Raw genomic sequence first — 24122 nt, 5'->3', positions numbered from 1 at the left:
ACTGGGCAAGGATCACACGATGAGCAGCTACAGGGATGGGTGCTCAAACCAAGGAGACTCATCAGCCTGCCTGGGCTTATGCTGCTAACTGCTCCCCTAAAAGTACACTGGTTTCAGAAGTCTAAGCTCAGTTATAGTCTTAGAAAGAAAAAACAAATGAACTAAATGCATTTGCAAGTATCAAGGTGTAGAAAAGGAAAGGATTAATGAGATGTCCTTGACAACAGGGAATGTTTGACTCTAGATGGGTGCGTACATTTCAAGCAACCCCAGCCCCCACCCCCCAAAAAATGAACCTGGAAACTGTGATTGATTAAGTGTGCTGGGAACTGTAGCTCTGTGATAAACAAACTACAGTTCCCAGGATTCTTTGTGAGGGGAGCTTTAATTGTGTTTGCAGCCTTATTGGGAGTTCACAGAGGTTTCAGTAGCCAACTGATAAGTGATACAGTGTGGTTTTGATTGAAGCAGGTAACACCTGACTTTAGCTCTTCCAAGTTCAGCTGTCAAGTCAGCAGAAAGTCTGGGGCACTCTCCTTTGCATTTCAGTAGGGGGTGTTGACTGGAACTGAGAAGTGCATCCTGTCCTAACTTGTTAGCTATTGCCGGGGATCATTTCCAGATAAAACAGAGAATTGTGAACCAAGGGGATAGTGTAAGAAGGAACAGAAAATGGGGGCATATTTTTATTTTGGACTTTGGCAGCCTAACTGCAGGCCTGCAGCCCCCACTATAGGTCAGGCAATCATGTTACATCACTTAGGAGTCAGATGGACTCTTAACTATCTAAAGCAAAGCTTTCCATACTTTTTATGGTGGTGACACACTTTTTAGACATGCATTATTTTGCAACACAGTAATTCAGTTTTACTAACAAACCAGAGGTTAAAGTAACCCCTTTCCAGCCCTGGGGGGAGTGCAGGGAGCATTTGTCCAACTTCCGGTTGGCTGACCTACACACTGCAGCTGACACACTAACGTGTTGCAATACATGATTTGGAAAGCTCTGGTCTAAAGAGTTGTGGTAAAGGTAAAGGTAAAGGGACCCCTGACCATTAGGTCCAGCCGCAAATGATAAACCTATTTATCTACTTGCACTTTGACATGCTTTCGAACTGCTAGGTTGGCAGGAGCAGGGACCGAGCAACGGGAGCTCACCCCGTCGTGGGGATTCGAACCACCGACCTTCTGATCGGCAAGCCCTAGGCTCTGTGGTTTAACTCACAGCGCCACCTGCGTGCCATAAGTTGTGAGCTTACTATACAGGAAAATCAAATGGGGCTATATCCCTTAGCTTATGCTGTGTATACTTAGAGCCCACAAGGTGGGAGAACATGTTTTTTTGAGGGTCATTGAAGGAGCAGTGAAATAGGCAAGTTTGCTGATGATACAAAATCTTCAGTGTGATGAAAACAAAAAGAGATTGCATTCAACGTAAGCAAGTGTAAAGTGAAGTACAAAAGCCAAAGAAGTGTGGATGGGGCATTTTCTCCTAGTCTACTAGCCATGTCTTCTGCAGCTGGGGAGAAAAGCATTAACTTTCTCCCCATTTGTTGCCATCTCCCCCTAACTGCACCCCACATGGCAATTAGTCTCAGTACATGGGAACTTTCCCCAAATTGCTGTTCCAGGATGAGGCACAGGATTATGAAACAGTGGCAGCTACCTCGAAAATCACAGCAGTCCTGCAGAACATTAGACTAATAGGGAAATGTGACCTTTTTAAAAGACTAACTGCAGGGGGAGAAAGGAAAATAAAGGAGAAATAAACCAAGAATAAGTGAGGTGGAAGGGAGTTTTAAATTGCTGTGATTTTGGAAGGTGTAATGGAGGGAGGATGCTGATGGACAAAAGTTTTCTGAATGTAGTATGTATGTGTGGATAAATGTGTTAATTGGAACTTATTTTGGTTTTGGCCTTGCCCCACTGGCATAAGGCAGTTGCCTGTGAAAGGATTGTGACCTGTAACTTAAAAAAATGTTCTCAGTCCATACCCTAGAACTGGCAGCAGAGTCTGGCTACAGATCTTGGCAGTGGTTTTGTAAATATATATTGCTTCCCATTGTTCAATTCTTATGGAGGCATATTTGTGTGGTATCCTCTTTTTGTTAAAGTGGAGCTTTTGCTTGGGAGAAGTCTCCACTTCAGTGTCAGGGGTTTCTGTGGAACAAAGGATGGTCTTAGCCATTCTCATCCTCCCTCAGAATCTATACATGTATTTACAATATACCCCATATTTATGTTAACATTGTCAAGGCTCGAAGTTACAATATTGGCTGTTTGCGTATGCAATTACATGCACATTTCTATTTGCTGTTTGTAGAATAAGCTTGGTTTCAGATCCTCTTGTCTCATTGGGAGGGGTGGAGAGGAAAAATCTCATCAGGTGAGAACATCACTCTCACTGTTTGAGAATCTGAACACTTCCTGTGTCCTGGAGACTCCAGTACAGGAGGAGCCTCTTTGCCAGCCAGCACCTTTCAAACTCCAGCAGACAACTTTGCCATCCTTGGATTCCAGTCTGGAAGCCCCAGCAGAACAGTGGTCTTCTCAGCATCATCACTCAGCTGCTCCTGAAGTAAGTTAGAGCCAGGGCTGGCCCAAGAATGGCGCCCCCCCCCATCCACCAGAGAAGAAAGGGTGAGTGAAGATCAAGAACAGAGGGGTAATAAAGATCTACGTAGGGAACAAGGAGGAAGTGCATCAAGAGAGGGGTGGGGGGAATCAAATCAACCTTACCCAATGGTTGAAGTGGGAATCAAATGCTATTTTGTGTTGGGGGGGGGGCTGTTCTGCATCACATTGGGTGGATGCAGAACCCAGGAGACCCCAGAAGGCAGCCCTCACCATTTTCTTGCTAGGGGTGGGAGACAAGCAATGTCTCCTTTTTACAGAGAGACCTCTGTAGAGGTGGCCTGGGGGGTGGGCTGCCAAGGAGGCGGCAGATCTGCCTCCAAGTAGCAGCCAGCAAAACTTTGCTTTCTCAGCCTGAGAATCGCATGGAGCTATCCATGGTGCTATGTTGTCTTTGCTGGTCTGTGACTGAAATCAAATTTTATACTGATGCTATGTTTTAATTGAATTTTGCCTTATCTGACCTCTGTGTTGCCTGGCTTCGATTCATCAGAACCTGAATTATTACCTGCTTTCCTTACTTGCACACAAACTCACACCTAACATATCTCCGACGTTTGTGTTAGAGCTCCATTTGGCTAAGATAAATGGGTTCTTTAAAAAAGTTCCTTCAAACAAAAGATGTTTATTTGGCTATACGCCCATCATGAAACACAACACAACAAAATAAATCAAATAAAACAGCGGACTCGTACAAGCCACAAATAATATAACACAATTCACAGCTCACAAGGACAAATATTAACAATTCAAAAAGAAAAGTTTAAGATTATGATTAAAAATTTAGGCACTACACTAAAATCAATATCTGATGTCATTATAGAAAATTCTTATAACTATAAATAATCAGTAAACATTCCATTCCGTCTCTTGTACGAGAGGATGGCTGTTAGGAATTTAGCAACCTGTAGAGTAATATAAGGATCCACATCTTGAAGAACCCAGGCAAGCTGTAGGTCAACTGGTTTGTCAGCCATAGGCTGGATTATGGAATTTAGTATACTAGCACGAGCCGAACTGTACATAAGGCAGATAAACATAACATGATGTAGAGATTCAGATGTTTTAATTTCACAAGCACACATTGAAGAGACTTGGCCCTTAGTAAATCTATGTCTCAGCACGTTTGTTGGAAAAACATTGAACCTAGCTTTAATGAAGGCATATCGGTGAGACGCGGCCGTAAGCGATGTTAAATAGGACGGAGCACGGTAAATAGGGGTTATGCCGAAATTTAGCGGCGAACAGACTCCACCAGCAGCTAAGAAATTTTGGTATAGCTCTGCATCATCCAGCCTTTGATTTATACACCTTTTTGCCGCATTTAGATCCAGTTTGAGCAATTCAGTGGGCGAGATCTCATAGGACAGCAATTTGGCATGGATTTTTCCTGACCACAAATTTGTGAAGTCATCCCGCCACATGCATTGAATGAGATAGTGGTTCGGGAGTTTATGCCATAGGGATATCCAATAAATCAAAACTCGCCTCCCAAAAACTAACTCCACTGAGGGGATCTTCATTTCTAAGCGAATAACCACATTACTTACGCATGTTGGTAATTTTAGAAGTCGGCGTAAGAATTGGCTTTGAAGCGACTCTAAAGGTAAGAGATTTGCAAAGGCCGCCCATAAAGGTGCAGCATAGGCCATTGTGGCCATCACTTTGATGCTATACACTTTCAAGGCTGCAGGGATGAATAAGGCCCCCTCAGAATAGAAAAAACTGAGGAGGGAGTGCGATAGGGCTTTTGTCTTGTTTTGAAGGTATTCAACTTGCGCTTTCCACCCTAAATTATATTGAGTTCAACATTCCCTTCCTCAGGGTGAAAGCAGGAGCTCCCACATCCCTGGTGTCATGCCAACAGCTGGCTAGAAAAGCAAGAGTGGGGAGTGATAGGAGCAAATGGGAAGAAGAGATATGTAGCTCAGCATGGCTCATGATAAGGCTGGCAATGGTACTGTCACTGTCATAACTGCATCCCAAACATGCTCCCCTGGCACCACACAATTAAAAGAAATGTATCAGACTTTGTGAGGAGTAGGAAGAGAGGAAGTTGCAGTATGAAGACTCAGCCCTTTGGGGAATTATTGGTAAATCTGAGGCTATTGGTGATAAAATCTCACATCATCACTGCTCAGATAATGATGAGTCAGCTCAGAAGCTGAAAGACTCCTGCAGAGCACATAGAAAGGAGTGTTATATTAGGTGGTGATGAAATTGTGTAAGAAGTTTACTTAATATGAACATTTAAATTAAATAATGTGTCACACAAATACAATCCTATAGAGCAATGATGTTTTCAGTTGAAGAATAAATATGATTCATTATGTAGGAGCAAGAAATATCAAGTCCACACTGATAAATTCCTAGCAGGGTTGGGGAAATTGGAGAAATATCTTGCTTTCACTGGCCTGAACCTTCTCAGGATTGACACTGTGGGCCAAATCATATGACACCAGGGGCAAGGTGCTTTGAAGTCCTGAAGTTGAGATTTCGAAACACCTTGCAAGTAGCTGGTTAAACAAGTACCCCACCCTTCATTTTAGCATGGGTTTCAGTGCAACCCCTTCCTGAATCTCTCAGATGCCCTTCCATCCATCAGATGCCATCGTCATAAATGACAATACTTGCCCATCAGCTGACATCTTTTATGACAATGGCATCTGATGGCTGGAAGGATGGGATTAAATAATGCATTGACTATGTGCCGCCTGTTCCTTAGCTGAGCAGGCTCTAACCACCACTCATTTGCTCAGTTCTTTTATTATAATTACAATGGAAAGTTTTTATTGTTTTCAGACAAACATCAAACATAACAACTGCAAAAGTATTCTCTTGTAACAATGCAAGCTAGAACAAAAAAAATGAAGGAGGGCTAAATATTTTGTATAATTCCAGTACAGTAGTACTTTTTATGTGCTTTAGCTCCTCCCAAAGTAAATGTTTAACTAGAAGCCTTGGCTTTTAGTTAAATGTTTACTTCAAGAGAGCATGCAAAGCCAGACTTTGCACTCCAGTATATAAGGGGCTGGCTTGGAGCATACAGCTGATACTTTCAGAGAGAGCGAGAGAGAAGCAAGCAGAGAGACCAAAAAAAAAATGGCTCCTACGGCCTCCTCCCAGGCACATGTTTCCACCCTCATGCTGCTTCTATATTCTTTGGCTTTTGTTTCTGGTGGGAAACTCCTGGTGGTGCCCATGGATGGAAGCCACTGGCTCAGCATGCAATCCATCCTGACCCAACTCAAGGAGAATGGGCATGAGATAGTCGTTGTTGCACCTGAAGTCAATATCCACATAAAAGCGTCAGATGATGTTTATACTTTGAAACGTTTTCCAGTGCCCTTCACCCAAGAAGAAATGGAGAACTCTATTAAAGAATTTGGAAATGACAATTTTCAGGAGCTTCCTTTTTTGGTCAGGTTTTTTAGAGCAATTGAGAGAATGAAACAGACAAATGCTATGTTCTTAGCCTCTTGCACACATTTACTATACAACCAAGAACTGATGAGGTATATCAAGGAGAACAAATTTGATGCTCTCTTTACAGATCCTATGATGCCTTGTGGCCAGATAGTTGCTGACTACTTTAGCATCCCTTCCGTCTTTTTCTTACGAGGAATACCATGTGGTTTTGACTTCGAAGCTACGCAGTGTCCTAGGCCTCCTTCTTATGTCCCAAGAGGTATGACAGGAAACACAGATCATATGACGTTTGCCCAGCGTGTGAAAAATCTGCTGTTCCACCTGGCAGAATACTTCCTCTGCAGTTTTGTCTACTCTCCTTATGCAAGTCTTGCTTCAGAGTTTCTGCAGAGAGATCTGAGTCTCACAGAACTTCTAAGTCATGGATCCATTTGGCTGATGAGAATGGACTTTGCGGCTGAATATCCAAGGCCACTAATGCCAAATATGATTGTAATTGGAGGGGTAAACTGTGCTTGGAAGAAGCCGTTATCTCAGGTTGGTAATGCTGCTGCTGCTGCTTATTATGATGATTATTTTATTTTTGTTGTTGTTAAAGTTATTATGACAGGATTCTGAAATGCATGCGTGAATAAGATTTCCCCTGGTGCCTAAATGAGAACAATGGCACCAAGGCAGCGCTTCTTGATGAGGCCCACAGCAAGACCCCTTTCCCCATCCATGCCTGCAGCATGTGCTGGTGTTGTGTCTAGTTTCTGGGCAGCCACAGCCGAGTCAGAATAGCTCATCCACCCAGGTTTCAGGAACACGAGCAATATCGGCATTCTCATTCTCAATCAAGTCATGAATGGCTCAAAAATTATGTTTCAATTTTCTCCATGAGCCAGATTGCAACAATGATTATCACGAACGATCTCAAGCAACTTTGGCCAAGGAATTTTGTGAAATGGCATACCGGTAATTCAATTGATGCCGAGCTGAAGTCTTGGAAACACCTAAGGCTTTGTTAGCTGGACTGGACTGCAGCAATTAAGACCTCTGTTTTACCAAGATTCCCATTTTTGTTTCGAACCCTTCCTGTAACTATTCCCTCAAATATCTTTGTTAAATGGCAACTGCTGCTTAATGGATTCATCACTTAGGGAAAGTGTGGTCATGTGACCAATAAAACCCTATGTAGACCTTGGATGAGGGAAGGACTGAGAATGCCTGATCTGAAGTACTATCATGAGGCTTTTCATCAAAAGCAGCTAATTAAAATAGTCAAGGAGACCCAATGAATTAATTTCCTCTAGTCCTTCAATAAGTGCGCTGCTGTTTCTTAGTATATCTAGACCTATATTGAGGGATTTATCTCATCTTTTTTTGAAGAGAGCATTGATAATGTGGAGGAAGTATAGAGGTTCTCTGGTCCAGGGCACCTCTCTCCTCTTTCCATATTGGGTTCATCCAGCCTTCAGACAGGAAGAGGTATGAGCAATTCCTTGTGGAAAGATATACAGTCTATATAGACTGTATGACATCTAGCATGCACTCAGCACGTGTCTGAAGCTGAGTATGCATGACATTAGTCAAAATCCATCCTTATTCAGTGGCTTCTTGGGAAATATTCCTGTGGAAGACCTGGTTAAAAGGAGGTGCATGTCGTTTCATGCTCTGCAAGCACAGGTGATCGATTCAGTAAACAGGAGCTCGGAAAGGGGAAAATTAATCTGGTAATGGGCATCCAGTGATTACATTCCCTTTCTGATCAAATGTGTACATGGGCTCAGGTTAATGTAATGTGCTCTGTGGGAAGCTACCCTTGAGGGTGGTTTGAAAATTAGCGCTGCAGTATGTGAAGGCCATGGTGCTGATGTTGGGCACTTGGCCGCACTCAAAAGCTGTGGGGCTCCCAACCTGCAACGCATGTCACTAAAACGAAAGCATTAAAAAAATAATAATCTTACAGCATTGTATTATATTGTCCAGTAGCACCTTAGAGACCAACTACGTTTGTTCTTGGTATAAGCTTTCATGTGCATGCAACTTCTATTATATTGTATTTGTTTCTCCCAAAACAAAACAAAACCCAAGCAAGCCAGATAGGAAAGCTTAAACTCTTGATTCTGTAAGGAAGCAATTTGAGGGGGGGATGGGTCCTCTCTCCCTGTTTGTTTGTTTGTTTGTTTGTTTGTTTTTATTAAAGAAAGCAGAAACAGAAAAAGAAGCATGTGCTCCACTGAGCCTAAACTAGCTAAAAAAGAAGATGAAATAAATACCAAAGTGAGCCAATAGATAATGGGCAAAACAGTAGCTTGCAACTTTTGCATTTTTTTAAAAAAAAATAACACAAAGGACTTGTGCAAAAACAGTCTTGTAGAAGACCTCTGTGTTAAAAACATTCTTTAAGGGTTGTTCATATATATTGCAGTTACACTCCCCAGAGATCTTTTGGGCATGCCTTCAGTGAGCATCAGTCAGTGTCAACAGGCAAATTAGAATCATTTGAGTTGCTGGCAACAGAATGGCTAGATTGTATTTAGGGGAGCAGCACACAGAAGTAAGGTGTGTGGTGATAAAAGCCATCCGCCTAGACATCACCACATACATGACAAAAAAATTAGAAGCGAGAGATTTAATAAACTTGAAAGAAAAAAAGAACAAAATATTCATCTTGCTGGAACGTAGTAACCTTTAACATCTTCAACAAGTAGTTATGAACTTTTATGACCTCCGCTTGTTACAAAATCAAACTGTTTACTTGTGATGAATCATCTTCTATAACTGTAGTAACGTAAGATTTTGTTAATGTAAATAACTCAACTGGAATTCTTCTGATTAGATATAAAGACTTTATGTCCTGGTGGCTATAGGTTCAGCAGAGGCAACATGTTAAACATTTACGTTATGAGTTCAGGGCTCCTTGATTCCATGATAGGAGGGATGAATTCAATGTCTCAACCAGCTGCTGCTGGCCTTGCCTTTTTGTTCTGTTTGTGGCATTGTGCTGGAAATGGGAAGCTGTTGGTGATGCCACTGGATGGAAGTCACTGGCCAAATAAGCAAGTGGTGGTAGAGGAGCTTGAGCAAAAAGAACATTTGTGGTTGTGGTTGTAATGCTAGAAAGCACTTTGGTCATGCAGAAAGATATATTCTGAGCATTTTACTGTAAGAACATTCTGGGACATGCTTACATGGAAGTAAGTGTAACTTATACTTGCACCCAGGAGCAGCTGGATGAATTTTACTGTGCAATAGGTGAGAATGTTTTAAATAATTCTCACTTCTGGAGAAGGTTGTTCAAGAATATAAAAATGTATTTCAGAATATTTCCATGTTTGCTTCTACTTGTATGACAGAGAGCTAGCAGATCAATTTTGATGCCATATCTTAAGATGCTATGCTCCTTGTGCTGAATATCTTTCCTTGATCATAGTCTACTTCTTGCATAGACTTCCATATGGTTTGAATTTTGAAGCAGCCCAGAATCCAAGCCCCCTACCTTATATCTCAAGAGCATATACAACTTATTCAGATCATATGACATTTTCTGAGCATGCGGCAAACATTTTAATGACGGTGTTAAATTCTTTATTTTGCACTTCCGGAAGTCTGTTCATAAACTGAAGCGTTCATAAACTGAAGCGAACTTTCCCATTGAAAATAATGGAAAGTGGATTAATCCATTCCAGATGGGTCCGCGGAGTACTCAACCTGAAGCGTACTTAACCTGAAGCGAACTTTCCCATTGAAAGTAATGGAAAGTGGATCAATCCGTTCCAGACGGGTCCGCGGAGTACTCAACCTGAAGCGTACTTAACCCGAAGCATGGGTGTAATTGGTTCCGGAAGTCTGTTCATAAACTGAAGTGTTCATAAACTGAAGCGAACTTTCCCATTGAAAGTAATGGAAAGTGAATTAATCCGTTCCAGATGGGTCCGTGTCGTTCGTAAACCGAAAATTCGTAAACCGAGGTGTTCATAAACCGAGGTTCCACTGTATCCAAGGTTTGGAACACTTTCTCATGAAATTACTATATATTTGCAATTTTACAGGACCTCCGTCACCTGCATTATGCTATGATTTGTGCCTTGATTAGTGTTATTAAGGAGGTAGCAACTCTCCTCAATATGTTGGGATCCTTGACAAACTGATTTGCTTTTGTTTCTACTCCACTGATGCTAAACACGTTTATCTGGAGCTCAGCACTAAAGGATAGTGAGTGATACCCAATGCTGAAGCTTCACCGGTGCAATGGACTTTGTGCAGGCAGTGGATCTCTATCCTTTCCTATTCCCTTCCTGCCCACCCCACCCCCAAAATTCCCCTCAAAATCAACTCCAGGTGGTTGGAAGTCCCTCCGTAGCATATTTTGGAGATGGATGTGGGAAGCAGAGGAAACAGAAGTCCCATTGCACTCATTGCACGAAGCAAACAGAGGGAGAATTGAATAGAGGGTACATCTCAATATATATTAAAAATAAAAATATTAAAATGAATGTCTGTTACCATATGCTACACTGGCTTGCTGCCATTTGACTAAGAAAATGGTTTCTTTAAGTAACAAGAGAGGATGGTGCAGCAATTGGCATCAGCTACTCCTATCTGTTGCTGCATCTGCAATCTGCCTCGCTCTGGGTGGTGACGGGGGCAGGCTGTATAATACCTTGAATTTCTCTATGAGGAAACTCACAATAATGAATATAAGTCACACTGCTACCTGTAATGCTTGAGATCAGAAATAAGATATTCCAGCTCCACTTGTCCCCTCTTTTACATTGAAATATGCACAAGAGATGATGTTTTCTTTAATATTGTTAACGGCCACCCCAATCCCTGCTGAGCCGTGCACAGGATCCCAGGGGTCTTGGCCCTAAATGAGGGTCTGTGCTCCTTTGGGGAATTGAAGAGGCACTGCAGGCTACCGTAGCTTTAAGAAATATGGTCTATTTACACCTACAGTCTGCCTGGAGGGAGTCCAGATCTTACAGTATGGTCGTGTCAAGAGAGGCTTGTTCCCCACAGCAGTGCAGCCCTGGAGTCCAAGGACTCTCTCCCAGCCTCCCTTCAGCCAGCCTGCCCAAATGGTTCTGTCCTTTGTTCTCAGCTATCCCAAGCCTTGTGCCAAAGGCCCCAAACTCTTCTGTGACATCACATCCAGCATAGGCACCAACTTCTAGGGGCCAAGACAGTTTTGGCTCCCTGAATATATATATAGAGGGGGCAGCCCCCCTCAATATTCAGATGATGTTGCACATGGGACATCAGCACATTGCCCCCCATCCTCTGCAGAGGCTGTCTCCTTTGACCTCCAGTTACCCTGGCAGCCTTCCAACCCCCCCTCCCCATATCTGTTCACACCTCAGGCAGGGAGAAGGAATCTTGCCTTGTCAATGCCCCTGTGTTGTTTCTTAATGGCCCTACATTGCCAGGTTATTTTGCATAGGCTAGCCCAGGAATACTTCTGCAGCTTGTATTTTCCCTTCATATCCCAAATAATCAGAATTCTACCATTTATTAATTTCTCGGGTTTAGGAAGGTCCCCTTTCTAGCACCAATAAAAGTGATGTTCCATAGGAAGCTCACAAAAAAAGAGCACAGTATATGACATTATGGTAACTATACTGCCTGACCTCCACGAGCTACAGGATAAAACTAGAAACTTATGCTGAATCATCTGCACGCAAATATTGCTACTGAAGGGATTTGTTTCGTTAATGTACAACATGAACTGATTTGGCCCTATTCTTATCTATTTGGTAAGTTTGAACGTACAAACTTTAGCCCCGATCATAAGGTCAGTGGAGGACATTTATTAAACATTTACAGTACCTGATGCTTGGAATCAGTGATGCTGTGCGCTACATCTCAGGAACATTTGCTTTTGTGCATTAGGTATACAGTATATAACAAAGTCATGGCTTCTTGTTACCATGACAGGAACGATGAATTCAAGATCTCAACGAGCCACTGGCCTTGCCTTTTTGTTCTGTGTTGCTTGTTCTAGTTAACATTTTAAAATCCGAGGGTTCAAGAGGCACACCACATAATTGTGCTAAATCACCTTCTACAACTCTTGCGGCTGAAGAGTTTTCTTTTTTGTTGTTAATGTACGACATGAACTTGGTTGGCCCTGTTCTTATCCATTCAATATTATTTCATACACAGCCTTTGCTCCTGATAAAAGTGGAGTCAGTGGAGGGCACACATTAAACATTTACTTGATGCTTAGTATGAGTGATTACACCAATGTTATATTTGCAACATCTGCTTTCATATATTAGGCACAAAGAGTGTAAGGAAGTCAGGACTCCTTGATACCACGATGGCAGGGCTGAATTCAACGTCTCAGCTGGTTGCTGGACTTGCCTTTTGGTTCTCTTTGTGGCATTGTGCCAAAAGTGGGAAACTGTTGGTAATGCCACAAGATGGAAGTCACTGGCTGAGCATGCAAGTGGTAGTTGAGACGCTTGCGCAAAAAGGTCACGAGGTTGTGGTTGTGATGCCAGAAAACACTTTGGTCATGCGAACGTCTTCTGAGCATTTTACTATAAGAACGCATTCCGTGCCTTACACCCAGGAGCAGTTGGATGAATTTTACAGGGCAATAGGTGAGAATATTTTTAATAATCCTCACCTCCTGGAGAAGGTTGTTCAAATCTATAGAAATGTATCTGATAGTGTTTCCATGTTTGTTTCTGCTTGTCGGCATCTTTTATACGACAGAGAACTCATCCAATTCCTCCAGCAGAGCAACTTTGATGCTGTGTTTTCAGATCCTGTGCTGCCTTGCGCTCCAATCCTTGCTGAATATCTTTCCTTGCCTACAGTCTACTTCTTGCGTGGACTTCCATGTCATTTGGACTTCCAAGCTGCTCAGTGTCCAAGCCCCGTTTCTTACATCCCAGAGGGTTTTACAACTTACTCAGATCATATGACATTTACTGAGCGTGTGAAGAATGTTTTAATGACTCGTTTCAATTCTTTAGTTTGCTACTTACTTTATGGAAAATATGAACAGCTTGCTACTGAGTTTCTGCAGAGGAAGATTACAGCCTTGGAACTTTATAGTAAAACTTCCCTTTGGTTGCTGAGGTATGACTTTGCATTTGATTACCCAAGACCTGTGATGCCCAACATGGTCTTTATTGGAGGGATCAATTGTGCCCAGAAGAAGCCATTATCCAAGGTTTGTAACACTTTATCATGACCTTTGTAGTTATTTTATTAGTGTTACGCTCTCCGTCTTTCTGTATATCAATAATAATTTATTGTAGCTCAGTGGTAGAGCACCTGCTTTCCATGCAGAAGATTCCAGGTTCATTCCCCTGGGGCAGCTCCAGGTAGGGCAGGTAAAGACCCCTTTCTGAAGCCCAGGAGAGCAACTGCCAGTCCATGCAGAATATACTGGGCTACATTAGTCTGACTCAGTATAGGGAGATTCCTACGCAGTGCTGGGCGGGTCGCACAGAGGGTGAAGATCACCCTCTGTGCACTCTATTCTTCACCTCCAAGCAAGCACTTGTGGGACACGTAGAGGGGTGCATGATGTGACATCGCATGACACTGGGCCCCCTCAATGTGGAAGGCAAGGTGGCACTCCTGAAGCTAAGGAGTAGGAGCTGTAGGCAGTGGCAGAGCTTCATACTCCGGCACCGGGGGCGGAGAGGAGGCAGGGGCGGGGCTGGCACACGTTCTGGGGTGGGCAGGGGGGCAGCCACCATGGCGCCCTCGGGATAGCGCCACCCGGGGCAGAGTGCCCCCATCGCCCCTCCCTTCCTACACTCCTGCCTCTAGGATGTTGGCTGGGTGGAGGAGGACGAACACAAAAGGGAAATGTTGCAGGAAACCCACAGAATTGGGCAGGAGCCTCAGGAAGACGTGTTAAAGATTTATTTGAACTCATCAACCAAATATTTTGCTTCAGGACAATTGCTTATAGGTGGATATTTTTGATGGGGAGGAGGATTGCTTCCTTCTCACATAGCTATTCACAAACTTGAACTACTGGCCTGAATGCAGAGGGGACTGGTTTAAATCAAAGCAATTTTTAAAAAAATCACAGGAGAGGACCAGCTTAAACAATTACATCAAATTGACAATCTGAAAATCCAACTTTTTTAAACAAACATGCCTACTAAACTGGTTGCTATAACTTTTGAAATCAGTGATATTGTAGTTACCTGGTTCAGAATGCGGATTTGCTTAGTTTGAAAAGCTGAAATGTGTTTATGAATCAAATACTGCAGTCTCTCTCTCTCTCTCTCTCTCTCTCTCTCTCTCTCTCTCTCTCTCTCTGTGTGTGTGTGTGTGTGTGTGTGTGTGTGTGTGTGTGTGTGTGTGTGTGTTGTGTGTGTGAAAGAAGTGCCCTCCCATCAGTGGAAGTGCTGCTGCTCACCGGAATGGAGATCGAACAGAGAGAGGCAGTAGCAAAGTCACAGAGCCCTTGATTTGTGGTGGCTGCAAAGGGGGGTAGGGGGTGGGGACAGATGACTAAACTGGGGGGGGGCAGATAAGTACTAGCTCAAGCCAATTGATGATGGGCAAAATAGAGGCTTGTGGGGTGTTTTTCTTTTCTTTTTGCAGAGACATGGTATATATTTCTAAACAGAATTAACACTGGCTTCCTGTGCCAGAGCAGGCCTGCACAAGACCTCCGTGCTATTGTTGTTGTTGTTGTTGTTGTTGTTGTTGTTGTTGTTATATATTGTTACAGTAGTTATGGACTTCAGATGTGTTTTTGTTGTGCCTTTAGTGTGCAGCAGCATTTTGGTCAATGAGAACAAAATGGCTAGTTTGTATTTAGCTGAGCAGCATATACAGGTAAGGGGTATGAAAATAAAAGCCCCTCCTACCCAGAGGGGTACATGACAAACTACCTTCCCCCAAAAAAGAAAGTGCACCAAAGACTCAACTATACAGCTGCAAATAAAATGTTTTAAGTGTGTTTTAAGTGCAATATACAATGTGACCACCGAGAACTCCCAGAAGGGCAAGCTGGATTTCGAAGGAGCAGAGGAACCAGGGACCAAATTGCAAACATGTGCTGGATTATGAAGAAAGCTAGAGAGTTCCGGAATAACATCTACTTCTGCTTCATTGACTACGCAAAAGCATTTGACTGTGTAGACCACAGCAAACTATGGCAAGTTCTTAAAGAAATGGGAGTGCCTGATCACCAATGACAAACCTAGACAGCATCTTTAAAAGCAGAGACATCACCTTGCCAACAAAGGTCTGTATAGTTAAAGCTATGGTTTTCCCAGTAGTGATGTATGGAAGTGAGAGCTGGACCATAAAGAAGGCCAATCGCTGAAGAATTGCTGCCTTTTAATTATGGTGCTGGAGGGGACACTTAAGAGTCTCATGGACTGCACAAAGATCAAACCTCTCCATTCTGAAGGAAATCAGCCCTGAGTGCTCACTGGAAGGACAGATCGTGAAGCTGAGGCTCTAATACTTTGGCGACCTCATGAGAAGAGAAGACTCCCTGAAAAAAGACCCTGATGTTGGGAAAGATTGAGGGCACTAGGAGAAGGGGACGACAGAGGACAAGATGGTTGGACAGTGTTCTCGAAGCTACGAACATGAGTCTGACCAAACTGCGGGAGGCAGTGCAAGACAGGAGTGCCTGGCGTGCTCTGGTCCATGGGGTCACGAAGAGTCGGACACAACTAAACGACTAAACAACAACAACAACATACAATGTGACACTAGATGGCAATAGTGAGCCTTATGGAAAATTCAATGTATTTTAAAACAATGCTTTTAAAAAAAGCATTTTCAGAACAGTTTTTATATGTGTGTAGATTCCACCAAAGAAGCTTCCCTATCAGCAGTGACTACAGTTTTCTACTGGGCCATTTTTCCTCCTGGATTATCCATGGATTGGGAAAATCTGGAATAATGTGTAGGAATTTGGGGCTGCCATTTTGTTGAGGTTGATGTATACACATTAAAAACCTTGCTCACATAACTAAGAACAAATTCACAGGAAATCGACAATTGGAGAAAGCCTTTATTTGTCTGGACATTTTCCAACTATTGATCAGCCCTTGGTCCTGATAAAAGTGGAGTCAGTGGAGGGCACACATTAAACATTTACTTGATGCTTAGTATGAGTGATTCCACCAATGTTATATTTGCAACATCTGCTTTCATATATTAGGCACAAAGAGTGTAAGGAAGTCAGGACTCCTTGATACCACGATGGCAGGGCTGAATTCAAGGTCTCAACTGGCTGCTGGACTTGCCTTTTGGTTCTGTTTCTGGCATTGTGCCGAAAGTGGGAAGCTGTTGGTGTTGCCTCAAGATGGAAGTCACTGGCTGAGCATGCAAATGGCAGTAGAGAAGCTTGTGCAAAAGGGTCACGAGGTTGTGGTTGTGATGCCAGAAAACACTTTGGTCATGCAAACGTCTTCTGAGCATTTTACTGTAAGAACACATTCCGTGCCTTACACCCAGGAGAAGTTGAAGGAACTTCAGAGTTTGATGACTGAGCATGCTCTTAAGAATCTGAATTTCCTAGAGAACATAGTACAGTTGTATATAAATGTATCTCAAGTTACTACCATGTTTGTTTCTGCTTGTTGGCATCTTTTATACGACAGAGAACTCATCCAATTCCTCCAGCAGAGCAACTTTGATGCTGTGTTTTCAGATCCTGTGCTGCCTTGCGCTCCAATCCTTGCTGAATATCTTTCCTTGCCTACAGTCTACTTCTTGCGTGGACTTCCATGTCATTTGGACTTCCAAGCTGCTCAGTGTCCAAGCCCCGTTTCTTACTTCCCAGAGGATTTTACAACTTACTCAGATCATATGACATTTACTGAGCGTGTGAAGAATGTTTTAATGTCGATGTTAGTTTCTTTATATTGTTACTCATTTTATGGAAAATATGAACACCTGGCAACTGAATTTCTGCAAAGGAAAATTACACTCTTAGAACTTTTTGGTAAGGCATCCATTTGGCTAATTAGACGAGACTTTGCAGTTGATTACCCCAGACCGGTGATGCCCAACATAGTCTTCATTGGAGGGATTAACTGTGCCCAGAAGAAGCCGTTATACAAGGTTTGCAATTCTTTATGGTGAAATTGTTGTTTATTTGCTGCCTTTCGGGACCTTCTGGCACTTGCCTTATCCTTCATGAATGATATTTCCTATTCTGCATCTCTTTATGTGTCAGTACATAGATATCCTAGTTGCTCCATTGATGGAACAAAGCCTTTATTTTTTTCATTACCACCAACTCTTTAGTGCAAATGAAGTGGTAGATTACAGCAATAATAATTTTAGAGAAGAGCTAAGGCACTTTCCGGTTTGTTCATGCACCAAAAACTCTGTTGTTCCAATTAATTATTCAGAACTGAAAAGCCTGTTATCTTACTGCATTCTTGAGTGTCCATGTTGCTTCAGTGATGGGGACTGTGCGTGAAAGGCCCAAGGAAGAAACTGGTTAGGCTGGTACTCTTTCAGCTGAGTTCTACTCCCTAACCACCACAGATTGAGCCTGAAACATGTTCCCCATCAGGTTTATGTTCTGCCCCTGAGCTTTGGTACTGTCCTTTGCTGTGCTGATCACCTACCTAACTACTGAAAATGCCATTCAGCAAACTGAGGGTTCGTGAAAAAAACAGAAAGTGAGTTTGGATAGGAGAAACAGTCCCCCACGTAGCTAGGAGTTTTGAGCTGTTGCTTAGATGCAAGGGTAGAAGCAGAAATGCTAGCCTAGCATTGCTTACGGTGATGCAGGTAATTCCTTCCTTCCTTCCTTCCTTCCTTCCTTCCTTCCTTCCTTCCTTCCTTCCTTCCTTCCTTCCTTCCTTCCTTCCTTCCTTCCTTCCTTCCTTTCTTTCTGAGAGTAATAACCCCTGTGTAAATTGTGGGCTTACTGTATACAACAGAACAGATAGTGAAGAAGGTAATCCAATCCGCAAGAGGAGAAACATATGTATGGTATCTTTGCTAATCTACCTTCAAGAACCGTAGTCGTCATTATTTGAAACCCAAGAATTGTTTAGGTGAGCAGCAAAATGTAGGGGATGCGGTGATAAAGGAAACCACCCATGTGACACACACACACACACACACACACACACACACACACCAAGCGCTGTAAGGAGCTTCCACACCATCAGCAACTGTGGTTTTGTACTTGGTCATTTTTACTTATCCAATTATTTAGGAAATGGGAAATCTAGATTAAATGGAAATTGGGGGGATGGTGCGGGCTTTTGCTCAGAATGTTGTCAAATGGAGATTGAGGGGGGGGAACCTCTACTAAAACACAAGACTTACAGAAAATTGATGGTAAACTCCTGTGTGGAACAGTCCTTTGAGTATTTCCCAAGTTTTGATCACTGGATTGTACTGCTTATTCCTACTATATATATTTTTAGTTTTGAGTATTTGATTTAAAGAAAATATAATAATTTTATTTGCTGGCTAAAGGGTTTTGAGGGTTTATTTTATTTTGTTTTGTTTATTCAATGTGTATAACACCCTTCATCTGAAGACTTCATGGGGGTTCACAGCATAAAAATACTGCACAGAATAATACCACAAAGTACATAACAAAACAAGAACAAAACCCAAACAAACCAATAACCCTGCTTCCACAAACACATTTAAAAGGACGCATACTGTTACCATAATCAACCAAAGTCCTTGTTGATAAAGAATGTTTTTGCCTGGTGCCTAAAAATGTATAATGAAGGCACCAGATGAACCTCCTTGGGGAGAACATTCCACAAACAGGGAACCACTACAGAAAAGGCCCGTTCTCATGTTGCCACCCTCCAGATCTCTCATGGAGAAGGCACATGAGGAAGGCACATGAATTGCATGATCTGGGTTGGTTCATATTGAGATAAGCAGTCCTTGAGGTACTGTGATCCTGAGCCGTTTAAAACATCAACTCAGTTGAAATTGCTCTTATAATTTGATATATGGGCTATTTGTCCTAACAAGAGGTTCAGCAGAGGCAACACATTAAACAGTTACTTGATGCTTAGAATCTGTGATCCAGTGGGCTGCACCAGTGTTTTATTCTGCAACATCTGCTTTCATACATTAGGCACACAAAGCGTAGAGCGAGTTCAGGGCTCCATGATTCCTTGATAGGAAGGAGGAATTCAATGTCTCAGCCAGCTGCTGCTAGCCTTGCCTTTTTTTCTGTTTGTGGCATTGTGCTGGAAGTGGGAAGCTGTTGGTGATGCCACAGGATGGAAGTCACTTGCTGAGTACAGAAGTGGTAGTAGAGACACTTATGCAAGCAGGCAGCCTGCTGACTCCTTATCACCCAATCAAGGCTGGTTTGCAAAACCGACCTTTGACCAAGATTTAAACATTCCACACTGCCTTAATAAATGTGCCACAGAAAATAAATATTTGCAGAAGAAGATACAGTGGAACCTCGGTTTATGAATTTTCGGTTTATGAACGGATTAATTCACTTTCCATTACTTTCAATGGGAAAGTTTGCTTCGGTTTATGAACGCTTCAGTTTATGAACAGACTTCCGGAGCCAATTACACCCATGCTTCAGGTTAAGTACGCTTCAGGTTGAGTACTCCGCAGACCTGTCTGGAACGGATTAATCTACTTTCCATTACTTTCAATGGGAAAGTTCGCTTCAGTTTATGAACGCTTCAGTTTAAGTACTCCGCGGACCGTTTGGAACAGATTAATCCACTTTCCATTACTTTCAATGGGAAAGTTCGCTTCAGTTTATGAATGCTTCAGTTTATGAACAGACTTCCGGAACCAATTGTGTTCATAAACCGAGGTACCACTGTAGGGCTAAAGGCTCACAAGAGGCTTAGTTTCCTGTGCTGTTCGCAATGGTTTTTTTACATTCATTTCATTTTGGGTTAGAATTACGCCACAATGCAACCAGCCAGAAGATTTCTATGCGTCAAGGCATTTGTCAGCTACCTGCATGTGTTTTGCTTACTTTCTTTTTCTGGAGCCTTACGGGTGGAGGAAAGGTCTTGGTAATACCCAATGATGGCAGTGCCTGGCTCAGTATCCATCCAGTTATGGAACACCTTCAGCAGAGAGGACACCAAGTAGTTGTCGTTGCTCCTGAGACGAACTTATGGATAAAGTCATCTGTACATTATACAATGAAAACATTTGCTGTGCCCTACTCAAAGGAATACTTGAAAGCAGAATTCCAAAAGCTTGGTCACAAGATTTTTGCACGCCAGCCTTTCCTGGAAAGAATGACTGGGACATTTTCAAGAATAAGAAATATTACAATGCTTCTATATAATAATTGCAAGCAGCTTTTAAACAACAAAGAGCTGATTTCTTACCTTAAAGAAACCAAATTCAACATTGTATTTATGGATCCAGTGTTTCCATGTGGGCAGATCTTGGCTGAGTATTTATCCCTTCCTTCTATTTACTACTTGCGGGGAATTCCATGCGGTTTAGACTTTGTGGCAACACAGTGTCCAAACCCACATTCTTTTGTCCCAAAAATTTTCTCAGGCAATACAGATCACATGAACTTTAACCAGAGAGTGAAGAATTTTTTAATCAGCTCACTGGAATCCGTGATATGCTATTTTCTTTATTCACCCTATAGAACACTGAACAAGGAATTCCTGCACCAAGATATGTCAGTAACAGACCTTTATAGTCATGCATCAATTTGGCTTCTGCGCTATGACTTTGTTTTTGAATATCCCAGGCCTATCATGCCCAACATGGTCTTCATTGGGGGTATAAACTGTGCAAAGGAAAATCCACTGACTCAGGTTGGAGTCCACCTCTCCACTCCCCCTTACCAAGACTGTTCAAAACTTCACTTTAAAAATGGAGCATGAGAAAGGGATTAGGATTGAGATATTTCACAGTAGATGTACCCATCTCCCTTTTGACATAATATCAGAATGTCTGTGGCCATACTACCTTGAACATGCCCGATCTTGTCTGGTCACGGAAGCTAAGCAGGGTCAGGCCTGGTTAGTACTTGGAAGGGAGACTTAATATTGGAATCAAGAGGCACAATGCAATTACCAAGCAGCAAATTTAAAATAATATGCACAGAGGCCCTGGGCTTATAAATCCTAATGCCTAATACCTTAGCTGAGCTTAGAGAACAGCCTTATTATATCATATTTATGTCCGCCTGCTAACTTGCATTGCTGATGTGGGAAACTTTATTGTGTATGATTATTATTATTTATTATTTTTATTGGTTGCTGTACTTACCTGCATTTGTGTTTTTTTGTTGTAAACCTGCTCTGTGATTACTTCTGGGATGAAGAGCAATTTGAAATATCCTAAATGAATGAACACATATGATATGCTGTTACAGTGGTGCCTCGCAAGACAAATTTAATTCGTTCTGCGAGTCAATTCGTTTTGCGAAAAATTCATCTTGCGAATCGCGGTTTCCCATAGAAATGCATTGGATTATTATTTTTTGCCCATAGGAACGCATTAATTAAATTTCAATGCATTCCTATGGGAAACCGCGATGTGCAAGATGAATTTTTCGCAAAACGAATTCGTCTTGCGAGTCACCATCAGATCGCAAGACGCATTCGTCTTGCGAGAAATTCATCTTGCAGGGCATTCGTCTTGCGAGGTACCACTGCATAGATTCCTGAAATTCAATATCCTGACCAATGTCTAAGACTGAATGGGAGGGCAGGTAGACTATTAGGCTGGTCTAGGACAATTCTTCTCAGGGGCAAAAGAAAAATGTAAGCCAGGGCAGGGGAGAGAGGAGGAGGAGGAGGAGGAGGAGGAGGAGGAGGAGGAGGGGGAGGAGGAGGAGGAGGAGAGGCTGCCACTATTACAGCAGTGGCAAAACAACAACAGCAAAAGTAAGTGGAGGGGAGAGGAAGGGTCCCTGCTGGGGAGGGGCAGAGGAGAGAAGGGGGCAGCAGCAGGACCTACACGGAAGGGTTTGTCCTGGACCCGACACTGCCCCCCCCCCCGACAGATCTGGTCCTAGAAATGGTCTAATGTTTTTAAACACACACACTCTTACCTACCCAGCAAAGGTTACTTTTTCTTTTAGCTTTTTGGGAGGGATGAAAATATTCCCACATGACACAGAATTCTCACCAAAAGTTTGTTTGTTTGTTTGTTTGTTTTCCTAGGAATTTGAAGCCATGGTAAACAGTTCTGGCGAACATGGCATTGTGGTGTTTTCCTTGGGTTCAATGGTTTCTGAAATTCCAATGAAAAAAGCTATGGAAATAGCTGAAGCGTTTGGAACAATACCTCAGACGGTAAGAAGGAAAAATGGTAACCTCTATTCACGTAGGATGTTAAATATTTTGGTCCATTATGCATGTGTTGCTGTCTGCTTTAAAAGCAGCTCCGAAGCTAAAGTTGACACACAACCCTTTGCCTCAGTCCAACAAGCAATCTTGCAGCTTGACACAGTATGAACTGGGAAGCTGTTCACATACAGCTCTTTAGAGATATTGCCATGGTACTTTAGATGCCAGCTGCTGACTCAGTCCCTGCTCAAAAGCTACAGAAAGCACAGCTACAGCTGATCTTGCTGCAATAAGACAACAGGGGAACAATCTGTGAATCTGACAGTTGTCACGTTTGGCTGCATTCCAGATAAAGCTGCCAGAGCTGAGCCCTCGGCGGGTTCCCCTAATTGTACAGCAACCGCAAGTGGAACAATGCAGAAAACCCTGCTGATCTTCATAACCAACATTCTGCAACTAAATTTCAGGTCATATGGACTAGGTCTTGGTTCTTTAAGTTGGGGAGGGTGGGCTAAAAGATTATCTGAAATCCAGAGGCTAGAGACATCTGTTGGAAAAAGTTTTAGTGATGATAGCTTGTAGTATAACCATGTTAGTTAATCAATTACCAGTCCAGAAACTGGTGGAATTTGACCACCTCTGCAATTTTTTTTGCTACCATAACATGAGACTTCTTCCCTCATTACTCTGAGAATACTTCTCATTGACTGCTGAGGAGTCAATAATAAATTGATTTCCCAGGCTTGCATCATCCTTCTTCAAAGTAAGAAAGAGCTGCTTCAGCGGCATCCATCATGTTGCCCTATGTCAGACTTCCTAAACCTGGTGGCTTCCAGATGCATTTGACTACAGCTCCCATCTGCCCCAGCCAGTGTGGCCAATGGTCAGGACAGATAGGAGCTGTGGTTCAGAACATCTGGAGGGCATCACGGTGGTGTGGAAGAAACAAGCAGGGGCAAAAGGCTTGTTCGTATCTCAGCCTGTGAAGCTGAGATATGATCATCCAAACACAGTCACTGGGTGTTAAGGAGGCATGAATTCTCCATCAGTAAATTGGGAATAGTACTGCTCTAAGGATAGGTGATATATGTTTCAGATAAAGAATAGGACTAACCTTTTTTTAAAAAAGTATTAATTTTAGTCCATTCTTTTAGAAATACTTATTGTTATTTATTTAATTGAAATCATATTATTCAATAACATGTTTAAAAAAGAAATAAATAGGACATAATACAATTGCATAAAAATAAAAATTAAACACACACAAAAGGATACAAATATGCACTCATAACCCCTAGGAAAAATAATAACAGCTGATATTTCATTCTTCAGTTAAACTTAAAGGTAAAGGGGCCCCTGACCATCAGGTCCAGTCGTGTCCGACTCTGGGGTTGCGGCTCTCATCTCGCTCTATAGGCTGAGGGAGCGGGCGTTTGTCCACAGACAGCTTCCGGGTCATGTGGCCAGCATGACAAAGCTGCTTCTGGCGAACCAGAGCAGCACACAGAAACGCCGTTTACCTTCCCGCCGGAGCGGTCCCTATTTATCTACTTGCACTTTGATGTGCTTTCGAACTGCTAGGTGGGCAGGAGCTGGGACCGAGCAACGGGAGCTCACCCCATTACAGGGATTCTTACCACCGACCTTCTGATCAGCAAGCCCTAGACTCTGTGGTTTATCCCACAGCGCCACCTGGGTCCCTTCAGTTAAACTTATGTATGGGTAAAAACTAGAAATGTACTTCCATTCTTTTATATACAGGCAGTACCTTATTTATGTTAACCAATATCCCACCTTTCCAACTAACGGGGCTCTTTGAAGAGGCAT

The 24122-nt window shown here is 42.6% G+C and overlaps 1 protein-coding gene across 7 annotated transcripts in view; it reads left to right on the top strand.

The window, feature by feature from the left end:
* LOC118097390 (UDP-glucuronosyltransferase 1-6-like) overlaps nucleotides 1–24122 on the top strand; it is a 35810-nt gene that overhangs the window by 1707 nt on the left and 9981 nt on the right. Inside the window, exons 1-3 of one of the 7 annotated variants that reach the window (XM_035140252.2) lie at nucleotides 14622–16419; nucleotides 20106–20813; nucleotides 22170–22301. In XM_035140252.2, the coding sequence (XP_034996143.2) occupies nucleotides 16255–16419; nucleotides 20106–20813; nucleotides 22170–22301 (1005 nt within the window). In that variant the 5' untranslated portion in view covers nucleotides 14622–16254. The other 6 variants (XM_035140241.2, XM_035140204.2, XM_035140213.2 and 3 more) reach the window with 6 other exon arrangements.

This window comes from Zootoca vivipara, chromosome 1 (genome assembly GCF_963506605.1).
Source record: "Zootoca vivipara chromosome 1, rZooViv1.1, whole genome shotgun sequence".
In the NCBI taxonomy this organism is placed as follows: Eukaryota; Metazoa; Chordata; class Lepidosauria; order Squamata; family Lacertidae; genus Zootoca; species Zootoca vivipara.
The sequence above is the reverse complement of the archived record's forward strand: the minus strand, read 5'-3'. Positions and strand labels throughout refer to the sequence as shown.